The sequence below is a fragment of the Leptidea sinapis genome, chromosome 1 (assembly GCF_905404315.1).
Source record: "Leptidea sinapis chromosome 1, ilLepSina1.1, whole genome shotgun sequence".
Classification (NCBI taxonomy): Eukaryota; Metazoa; Arthropoda; class Insecta; order Lepidoptera; family Pieridae; genus Leptidea; species Leptidea sinapis.
This window is the reverse complement of record NC_066265.1, coordinates 30,621,678-30,633,666: the sequence shown is the minus strand read 5'-3', so window position 1 is coordinate 30,633,666 and position 11,989 is coordinate 30,621,678. Positions and strand designations below refer to the sequence as shown.

Genomic DNA, 11,989 nt, shown 5'->3' with positions numbered 1-11,989 from the left:
GTATACTACCGCCATTGTAAAATACTCTATTTGTTGAGTTTCTTCTATGTTTTTCTCACGAACTCGATTTTTTACGAATATATGGTCAGTTCAGTAATTTAAAAGACATATTTGACAAAAGCACTTAGTTTAAGCCTAATGGAATAAAGTTTATTTGACCTTAAAGAGACCACTTCGTCTTAGAGCCTAGCTACTAATCCTTATAATTCAAATTAAATGATAATACCTACATATAATATGAATCATACAGAAATATGTGTTGTTTTATCTCTTATTTCTTCCATTAGTATTTCCTATGACATGACATGATTTGTGTTGGTGTGAACGCTGTCAATGTATCAGACTGTATCAAACATGTCTTAGATCTATCTGTGAACGCAAATGTGTTTTATACTTGTATAAAAACTTGTTTGCAAAACAGTGTGAACTATTAAGCAAGACTATTTCAGACAATTGCAATACATGTTAAAAACAAATAACTATGTTATGACAAGTATTCTACAAGTTTTGTATAAAACAAGTTTTTGACTTGTTTCTCGGTGTAAACAAGGGGAATAAGTCAAACACGGGTAGGATGCATGGTTCATATGCTGTTATTATTATTATTCTTATGGATATAATGTTTGAAGGTGTGCAGCTTTATAACAAACTTCCTATAAAATCAACATATAAATTCAAAAAAATATATTTATCTAACATTACATCCTTTATACAAAACCAGTTAAAATATAATCTACTTATACACTAAACTGGAAATATTAATAGTAAGTATGACAAAGTTGATTAATAAAAAAAAAATTAATAAACTATCCATTTTTGTTTTTAAATTTACGCTTGTTCCGGAAGTACTCTCTCTACGTTTATATCTTTGGAACAAATTACGTAGAACGACCTATGCGATGACAAACTGCAAAATGTAGATAAATTAAAAATACTTTGATCTGCACTTACTAACATATTGTTGGGTATTTACCATCTTGATTAGTACGTTGTTCAGCCTATGTAAATATAAAAAATAACTTAGATGTTCATGAGAACACTAAGTTATTTTTTATACTTACATGAGTAAGTAAGTGAATTATAATAATTATTTATGAGAATAAATATCTTGACCTATATGCCCACCTTCCGGCTACATCACGAGATCGCTGGTACTTCTTACTATTTTCATACCGTTTGGTTGTAGGTGCTATCTATCTTGACACACGTGAAGTACATGTTACACGGGTACCTTTGAAATCCAACTTCCACTTCAGTAAATGATGCTAAATGCTTGTTTTGTTAATCTAAAAACTTGTTTGTTTGACTATAAAATTTGCAATGTTCCCTCTATGACACGAAAGATTTGAAATCGGTATTTAAACGGTGGAGATATAAGGTAACAAACATTCCAATTGAGAACCTCCTCTCGTTTTAAAATGGAGATGGTTAAAAATTTAAAAACTAAATAACAGTAAAGCAACTGTTTTTGTAGAGATGAATTATTGTGGGTGACAGAACTTAACGAATGTCGCGTAACACGGTGTTGTTTTCACAATAGAATCTGTGAACACAATTAATAGGGTCGTGGAAGCCTGAAAGGACACATTCTTATATCATTTATACGTCTATATAGACCTTGACAGCTGTGAAAACTTCGTGAGTGTTAGATGTAGCTTGACACTTTATTAAACAAAAAACTACCTAAACAGCATAGGAATTTATTGATGAAGAATGTATTAAATTTTAGGACGCTAAAGTTTATTTTTGATATGTGTATTTTATTTATTCATTTATATCTTCCACATCAACCAGTCTTTCAAATCTCTCTGTTACTTGCCGTACAGTTAGTACATTACAGTCCCGATAGAAAATGGAAGTAGGAGGTAGGTGGTCTCCGTTCATACAATTTCCGACTCTTCTCTTTTTAATATGAATTAGCAAAGCAGCTTCGTGTACAGGATGTAGTCAGGTTCCGAATAAAACATCCTCAACAACCAAAGAACTCCCCTTTGAGTAGATGATATGTTATTATTATGATTAAAATACAGTAAAACATAGATATATAAGTAATTACCGTAAATAGCATAGAAGTAATCATGACCAATTATAATCGTTTTTGTCAAACATAATATCATAATTTAGCATTGTGTTCGACCCACATACGACCTTGTCGCCTCCACATACAAATTTAGACTATTTCGGCATTAAAACTAAATAGGGCTGGCACAAAGGCGGAGAAAAACGAAAAATCAATCGCATCTCGACGTTGCCGCGTTGCCTAGGCGACGGGTAAACAGCCGCCGGGCTCGGAGAGCGATGGACGCCTTGTTCTGTTGCTTCTTCGGATAGTGATTATACGAGTTGTTGGTGCTTCGTATTGTTGACTGATAACGGAATGGCTGAGGAGGCGGCGGCGGCCACTGGAGCAGGGGCAGAGAAAGTGATACATACATACCCGCTAATAAGGGTGAGATTTGATTAAATATCCATCCACGTGCTTTATAGACGATAGGAAGGTTCTATTTCTATTAAAATCTCACTTGTTGAGAGTCGAAATGCATATCGCTTTTAGCATCAGTCAAACTTAACTCTTTAAAATTTTGTCACACAAATAGTTACTAATTTAATAATTATTAAACTAAATTGTGCCATTATCTACGTAAATATGACGATAATAAACAAAAATTTTCTAGTATTTTATTTGAGAAAATTTTTCGCGCTCATTTCCTTTTTTAAGGATATCTCTTGCAGCATTGTACGTACTAGCTGTGCTCCACTGTTTTACCCGCTTATATTTCTAAACAATTTGTTATTTTTAAAAGTGATAAAAAATAAGCAAATTAAATTTTGGTTACAAATTAGTACGTTTATAATGTTATGTATAAAGATTATTGAAGATAGGCAAATGTAGATACCTACCATTATTCTGTTCGAATGTTGGTAGCCCGCGATTTCGGTCCTGTAAATTATTTGTATTTGTGTGAATTCTTATTGTTATTGCAAAACCATGCAAACAAAAACATAACTTTATCTGTGACCGATTTTAATCGAAACCATTCTAAATATTGCTCTTGGCTGAAGGCATTCGCGAAAGTTTCACGAAAGTCTGTCCAGTAGTGATAGTTCTAGTGATTAGCGTGAAAAACAAGCAGACAGACCGAGAAAAGGACATTTTTTTTATTTCCATTTTACACAGCATTTATTATACATTATTTTACAGAGCTATACTCGCTTTATCTCGGTTTTTAGATCCAATATAGAGACACGTCGTCTCTACAGTTTTGTTACATTCAAATTCAAATATTTTGTTCAAAAAAGGATTCAAAATCTCAACGTTAAAAACTATCACCAAAAAAAAATTGACTGCCTCAGACCAGACAATAATGGGCGCAAGAATATACATTATATTATATTTTTATATAATACACTAGCTTTTAGCCGCGACTTTGCCGGCGTGAAATAGTTACTTTGGGCAGATTTCTTTATTTTTTGGGAAACTTTACAAATAATACACACACAAACTGCTCTTTCCGCTGCTGGCGGCGCTCTTCTATGATAAATCAAATCAAATCAAAATCAGTTTATTCACGTAGGTCACGGAAATGACACTTATGAATGTCAAAAAAATAAATAAAATATTTTTCTTATTAAATCTACCGCTACTTCGTAAAGTTTTGAGCTAATGAGAAGAAGTAGCAAGAAACTCATTGCCACTGTTTTATATCAAGATACAGCGAATATCCCTTGTTATTGTGGACAGACTCTTTAATGGTAATCTCTCCTTCCCACAAGCACACAGCCGGTCTGAGGTTCGAGTCTCCTTAGGAGACGCCCCGCGACTGTTGTTGTGTAGTCTTTGCGGCCTCCACGACCCACGTAAACTGTGAAAGCCAGGGCTGCTAACAGCACAGAGGAGGTTTTAGTCAGTATGGGGCGTCCGCTTACGCGGACACTCGAGTCCGACATACTACGCCCCGTTCCGGGGCGTAAATACGTAACAGTATTTCCTCCTCTCAAAAAAAAAAAGAAAAAAAAAATTTAATGGTATTTCCCTGCGAACTTTAATCTTCTATTTCATCCCCATATAGGTGAAAGTTTTAAAAATGCTCGAACAAATACTTATAAATTATTTCTTATCAAATGCCTAAATACAAAGTTTTATAATGTCACCTTCGTAAATGACAAACTTCCATCCCCTATCTCACCTTTTTTGCAATAAAAAGTAGCCTTTTCCAAGCTCTAGTCTATACTATACTTCATCTCTATACTATATTTCATCAAAATCGGTTCAGTGATGATGTTCAAATCAATAGATGTGGATTTATGAAAGGCCGTTGGAATCGTAAGGGTCAGGCCACAACACGGCGTCGTATTTTCTTAGGTTCGAGCACGGTTTTTGAACGGAGAGTAAAATGTATATGCGGGTACGATTAAATTGCCCTGCACATCAACGACCTCTGGATGTGAATTACGCCACCGAACCCTCCCTCTACCATTGAGACCTTAGTTCTGCGGAGTCGTAGATTTTACGATGCGACGCCGCAACGCATTTTTTTTTGCGCCCAACAAGGGAAAGGGCTTCCCTCCGGGATAACGACGGGAGGGAGGTGGTGAATGCTCATGCATACCAACGAAGCCTAAGTCTGCGTTGGTTATGTGGGACTCACGTGAAAACCTAGGTGCCTACCCACTAAACTCCACCTGAGGTTGGCTTTGGGCAGTGTGCCCTCTAAGCCCTCATCGGAGGCGACCATCTCTTGGGGAAGAGAGGCGCAAGCGGTACTCCCTTGGGAGTGTTCGCTGGGATTGCACAGAAGGTGCTATCTAATTGGGACTTGGCGAGATCAGAAGGATGATCACAAATGGGAGGTGAGGCTACATGTATCTAGTACCTGTCAATCCAGGTCAAACGAAGGATTGAAAGAGGAGAAAAAGAGTGATTGGTTAGATTGAGTGATACGCTATGCAACGCAGTGTTGTGGCCGGGCCCTAAGTTCGTTCTCAACCGGAACAGCCGATAGGTAGATGTGTCCGTCACTAGTCACTCCGTTCTCCGTTCGTGGCTGCGCCGCAAGCCGTGACCGTGTCGGAGGCGCTCGGTGTTGAGTTACCGGAGTATACGGTTACCGGCTGTGTCTCCCTCCCACGATATGCATACTATACTTTTACACGAGTGATATTTAATTATCTATATATATATATATAATGAAAATGGTCTTTGTTTGAGGCTCTTTCACGCCTAAACTACTGATCGTATCGACAAGAAACTGCCACAATTCGATGCGAAATTTACCCTAGATGATTTATGGCTTATTTTTATTGTATTTGTAATAAGATGAAATTTAATTTATTTCCTCTTAAAATCCCAGCGAATCGGGCGGGAACCGCTAGTTTTTTATAATTTAAATTTTACACTAACATTACAGGTGAACCTAATGGGCTAGTGTAGTTGTCCATAAAAATAATTACAATATGTCAAATTAATAGGTACAATTTAAAAGCTTAGTCATATAGGTTATAGGTACCTACTCGTCACACAATAATAATAATAATAAAAAGATATTAGTCACACAATGTCAAATGTCAAAACCAACCAATCAATGTTATTCATATATATCTTATCTTAATATATACAGGGTGGACCAAAAGTCCGTTTACATTTGAATCGGTTGCCACGTCTAGCAGCGGCGGCGGAGGGGGGTGGAAGGGTTACGCATTGCAAGAGCAGCCAATGGGAATTTAGTACCATGGCGTCGTTTAGCGGTAGTCAACGTGCATTTTGTGTACGCGAGTACTATCGAAACAACGATTCTGCGACCTTAGCTCAACGAAAGTTTTGCAATCATTACAAGATACGACACAAAAATCAAGCTCCATCAGGTGTGTTAATTTAAAAATTGGTGCTCAAGTTTGAGAAGACGGGTTCAACAATGGACTTACGTCGATCTGGCCGGCTTAGAACGTCGATGGACCCCGAAAACGTGGAGCGAGTAAAATCGTCTATTCGTGACCAACCTGGACTATCAACTCGAAAGCGGTCTGCTGTCCTTAACGTGCCAAGATAATGATGTATTAAATTCTCAAGAAAGATTTAAGTCTACATTCCTATAAAATCCAAATGGTGCAGGAATTAAGGCCTCAGGACCATGCCACTAGGTTGCAGTTTGCGAACGAAATGGTAGAGCGATTCACCAGTTTTACAAACATTTTTTTCTCAACAAGGCACATTTGCACCTAAATGGGCATGTTAATAGACAAAATTGTCATTATTGGAGTGACACTATGTCATGGTGATCAAAAACCATGCATTCCAGCCAACCAACCCAGTAACCCTTGACGAATTAAAGGATCGTATTCGCACAGAAATCCAAAACACCTCAACAGAAACATGTAAAGCTGTCATCAAAAAATTTCCGCTCTAGATTGCAGCAATGCCAGAATAATGAAGGATTGCATATGGATGATGTGATTTTCAAGAAATAAATTCCCCTTTTGTTTACTATCGAAAACAATAAACAGTTTTGATCTACTGTAATTAATTTTTTTTTTAATCATCATTCCAATTATAAACGGACTTTTGGTCCACCCTGTATAAATTACGTGACACGTTGTTTGTCCGCGATGGACTCCTAAACTAATGAACGGATTTTAATGGGGATTACTTCATGGAGTGCAGTTTGGTCCAACTTGAGAGATAGGATGGTTTTTATTTCGATTTGGGACCCATAAATATTTTTATTTTCAATTTTTGTTTTGTATTGACATATTTTCTATGAGAGAATTTAGTGACGCACGATTTGACAGATCCGCTGTGAAACAATTTCATTATAACAACAGGAAGCATTTTTTACAAAATAATTCTTGATGTTTTTAAATATTATTTGGAAATTCCTATAAAACAGTATTTTTTTATTATCTACAGAGCAACGTCTGTCAGGTCAGCTAGTACCTATACATATATATATAAATTTCGTGTCATGTTTTTGTCCGCGATGAATTGCTAAACTAGTGAATCAATTTTAATCTTTTGCACACTGTAATTAATTGCAGTTTGATCCAACATTGAGATAAGATAGTTTTTATTTCGATTCCTGCCCCTTAATGTTTTTTAATTCCAAATTTTATAATAATTCTATTAGATAATCATTTAAGTCAAGTCAAGACACCTCTGAATGGCAATGATTTTACCACCACTTCGTCAAAGTTGAGCTTTAAGAAGAAGAAGTAGCAAGAAACTCATTGCCACTCTTACAGCTGTTAAACTATATTTACAGTTTCAGTATTTTACAATTTTACATTATATTTTTTACAGTGTTTGTAAAGCGATAGGTACACAAAATTAATGAAATTCATTTGACTTGTGTAAGTTAAAAAACGAAGGAATTAATCATAAAAAAAATAAAAGAGTAACGAGTGTAGTAGATATATCAATTCGCATTCACTGTAAATAAGTAAAATTATTATACGAGCAATTAAACTTAAACTAGTTACTTAAAATGGTATATTATCAATATAAAAATAACAAAAGAAACCCCCAAAGACAGAACCGAGGCAGGCACCACAAGCACGTTCACCAGCATGACGCATGGACCAGCCATCGCTTCTCTCGCAGTCGCATTTATCTTAGGAAAGGTCCTACCAGCCACCCCACTCAAATAATGAAAAACTCAATGGTAAATTTCAAAATGGCTGCCGTGATGAAAAAATGTTTCTTTTATAAAAGTAGGTTCGGTTATATTGGATTTCAAACTAAGATTTGTGCTATTTATTTACTATCTAAGGAATGGCGTTAATTATAAAGGATACTCTTGTTACACCTTTTACTCGATTGAGTTGAGTAAGTAAGTCTTTTGTTGGTCGATGTATATGCTTTTACAAAATATCCCTGAATATGCACAAAATAAAATATGCGTTACGAATTTCCAAGGAATTGATAGAAACGTTTGTGGGTTTGGTGTTTGTAGCGTTACTACAACATAAATGATATTCTTTGTGTCGAAACTTTATTTAAAAAAGAAGCCCTCTGAGTTTCTTGCGCCCGTTCGTATTTGTCCAGGGAGGTTACTGTACTATTTTAAAAAATAATAATATTGACACACTCTTACACAAATTATCTTGCCCTAAACCGGGATTCAAACCCGGGGCCTCTAGCTCAGTAAGTAGCTACTAACCACTGGGCTATTGGGGTCGTCATATAATTTAACTAGCTGACCCGGCAAACGTTGTATTGCCATATAAAGTAATAAAATATTGCCTATATTATAGCCTGTACATCATTTTGTTCTATTGTCAATAGTTTTTGCAGCGCACGCAAAAATAGGTTTTCGATTTTACACCTTGTGTTACAAAATAGCAATTTAATACTGATCCCTAATTTAAAAAAAAAACATAGCCTATAGCCTTCCTCGATAAATGGACTACCCAACACTGAAAGAATCATTCAAATCGGACCAGTAGTACCAGAGATTAGCGCGTTCAAACAAACAAACACTGCAGCTTTATAATATTAGTATAGATATATAACTAAAATATATAAATAATATATAACAATGTTATTTGTCGTTACGACATCGAAGGGTAACCGTGTTACATATCCGTATCGGTTTCCATCGGTTGTTGGGTCAGAGTGTCGAAGCCAGACCGTTTGTTTTGGCAGGTGGAGTGTGGGTGCACTTAGCGCCAATCACATCCGCGCGCCATTTGGAATCACTCATCGCCGTTGAAGCAGAATTAAAATAAACAATTTGTGATGCAACACCGTCACACAATTTTGAGGAAAATGCATGCTTTGTCTTCTTCATATGATTTTCGTGATGGCCAACGAAAAGGACTGCGATTTTCATAATATCCATAATTCATATATTATCTTCCGAATTGGGCAACTTTGCGATTTGTTTGTGGAGTACGTTTATGTTTGAAATAATCTATTAAATCAATAATCTATGTAATATAATATAATCTCAATCTATAAAAAATCAGCAAACATTTCGTTAAATGGTAATGCAAAATTTGTATAAAATCTTATGGCTTTTTATTTTTATTTGCGTGGAACTCTTATTTATTTCTATCGCTTCTGCCGTTTCGGAGATGAGCCTGAACGAACAGACAGTCGTGCTGATAAACTTATAAAAATTTGTTCTCTCTTAGGTACACATCGCAACATTCAAATACAGTTAGTAAAGCATTGATATTTGGCATACTGAGTTTAAATCGACAAAAGTTGCATAGAATAATAGAAAAACAAATAATTTTGCTTATCTTGAATTTTAGCAGTGGGGAGGGAGGCTTTGCACAGGATTTCGGATAAGGTTTGGTGGTGTACCACAGCGAAGCTTTTATCTGTCGTGAAGCAGTAGATAATGTAGTATGGACAAAATTGAATCTTGAACCATCTTAAGGTCAATTTCCAAGTAGGTCGAAATTCATACATTTTCTAAGTAGGTAACTGTTATCATTTTATTAGATACTGACACAGTCCACCAATTGTCATACAATCTTTTTGTACAAATATAAACCTGTTTTTGTGATTTTAAGAAGATATTATCAAAAAAGTTGGTCATTAGTCGATTTTGTCGATGGTACACGCATTGTTGTATTTTTAGTGGCACTGGCATAGGTTATACTCAGGGCGCATCACTTAGCACGTTTTGCTCGTCTAGTCAAAATAAAGACAAATTCTTTAAAAAATATGAACTATGGTTAACCATTGTTTCTCGCGGCGCTGATTCTCTCTCCGCGTGTCATTTGTTTCCGAAGCGGTGGAAGTGTTAGAAATGACATCAAAAAGAATTCTAAAGGAATCAATTTTGAGAAATTAAATTTTTGTGCCCTAAGCCATAGATCGTAATTTATGGGCGACCTTACGTGTGTATATTGAAACAGTTGGTCATATTGTAAAATGTTTGACAGCACTCGGACATGCCTGAGGAGATGCGGACAGAAGCGATGGAGCTGTCGGTGACGGCTTGCGAGAAGTTCTCGCAGAACAACGAGCTGGCGGCGCGCCTCGTGAAGGAGTCCTTGGACAAGAAGTTCGGGCCGGCGTTCCACGTGGTGATCGGCGAGAGCTACGGCTTCGAGATCACCTACGAGTCCAGCACCATATGCTACATGTACTTCGGAGGGAACCAGGCTGTGTGTATTTGGAAGTGTTCGTGATGTGGATGCCGGCCATGTTGCCAGGTGTTGAGAACAGTTCGTGTCGGATGATGTAACATTAGTGGCTTTGTGTTACACTGTACATTAATATCTCCAAAATATGAATGAATGTATTTTTTTAAATAGTACCTAATTACTAGCCCTCGAGATTTTTCGTTAAGCCGTTTTTGAGATAGAGAGCGTGCAATGACAAACTTGTAATTAAAATAAAAACACAGTGTATACACTGATTTATTGAAAAAATATCACTGTACTGAATCATTAACGATTTTTTAATACATAGATAGATTGCAGCAATTAAAAATTCGTAGTTCGGTGCATTTGCAACGCTTGACAATCTGTCAATTACTATCTGTAAGTAGATACTTATATAAAACATAAAAAAATAAATGATAGTTTTTATGTTTAACAGTTTGCTTATGCACGCTATATTCAGGAATTGCTTTACCGATGTTTTCACTGATGTATTGTGTGCAAGGTCTGCGTAACACTTGCTGTTCAAAACGCAAAAAACAGACACGGGCGCCCCCTATAGACCATTCTATAGACTTACAATATAAGTTCAAAGACAAAGTTCAAGAGAAAAAGGTCTGACGGAGATCCAGCAGGATAGGAAAGGATATGAATCTATTGAATATTATTATTTTGATTTACAATTCGTAATCACTTCTTACTAATTAGAATTTTAACTAGCTAACACACATATTGACAAATTAAACTTGGTCACGCAATAACGGCCTTTCAGTTCTTCTATACGCTGTTATATTCTAAGTTTATGGTCGATTCCATTTCTATTGACATTAAAGGTGCATTGATCTCTGCAACGCTCTATTATACAACGACTTAATTAATACTTTAAGATAGGTACCTTCATTCGTATTCTCCTACAAATCTGACACAGGCGACAGCCAGGTGTGCGTCACAATTGGACTGCCCGTCATCTTTATCTGAAGCGCTTGTATGTTAATTATGTTTCAGAGTACCTAATTCGTCTCTTGTTTTTATGTTCTTAAATCTGTTGAGGTTCAACTATCTAAAGTTTCTATAAGAAGGTTGATCCTTCAAATGGGCAAATATAATATATGGCAGGAGTTAAATTTAGTGCCGAAATGGAAAAGTGATATTATGTGCAAACCATTTTTACGGAAAAAATCCTCCATGATGAGAGAAAACCTAATTTAAGCGTCGGTAGCACAAAAGTTTTGACTCCCAACGTTCGATCCTCGCCCGCCATTTACGAATGTGTCAACGGTTTTGAACTACACGGGCGGCGTAGCTCTTGTGATGCCTCTAGTGTTAGGAAGTAAGAATGGGCTGCGGTGTATAAAATACTATCAGTAGTGTATTATTAGCAATTATCAATCTTCCTTAAAGGCCGGCAACGCTTCTGTGATTCCTCTGGTGTTGCAAGAGAGTATGAGCGGCGGTGATCACTTAACAACAGGTGACCCGTACGCTCGTTTGTCCTCCTATTCCATAAAAAAAAAATCAGATATTATTATATTTGTTGCAGACAAATTGAAAATTCTTTTTTAAATACATTTTGAATTAATAGTTACCTCGGTAACACTCCAATCGATTAGTGCTGATAATGATAATGAAAATAATTAACGGCATAAAATAAATAGCGTGTATTTACAAGTGTGCCTTATTGTTTGTAACCTCTGGTAAAATGGCCGACATGTCAAGTTTAATACCAATTGAAATGGTATAGAATATATTGTAGAATATACCTAAGTTTTTTTTTATAAAGCGTGGTTTGTGTATGGGCGATGTATATACTAATTACTAACTAATATTATCTGTACTATAAAATAATACATTTTACAATTATTTATCTGTAAAACAA

General features: G+C 36.0%; 1 protein-coding gene across 1 annotated transcript; it reads left to right on the top strand.

Moving 5' to 3' along the window:
• The first annotated feature begins 2,220 nt into the window (after window positions 1-2,220).
• LOC126964827 (dynein axonemal light chain 4) lies at window positions 2,221-11,989 on the top strand. Its single transcript, XM_050808137.1, has 2 exons — window positions 2,221-2,449; window positions 9,892-11,989. The coding sequence occupies exons 1-2, from the start codon at window positions 2,378-2,380 to the stop codon at window positions 10,138-10,140; spliced, it is 321 nt and encodes a 106-aa protein (XP_050664094.1). The 5' UTR covers window positions 2,221-2,377; the 3' UTR covers window positions 10,141-11,989.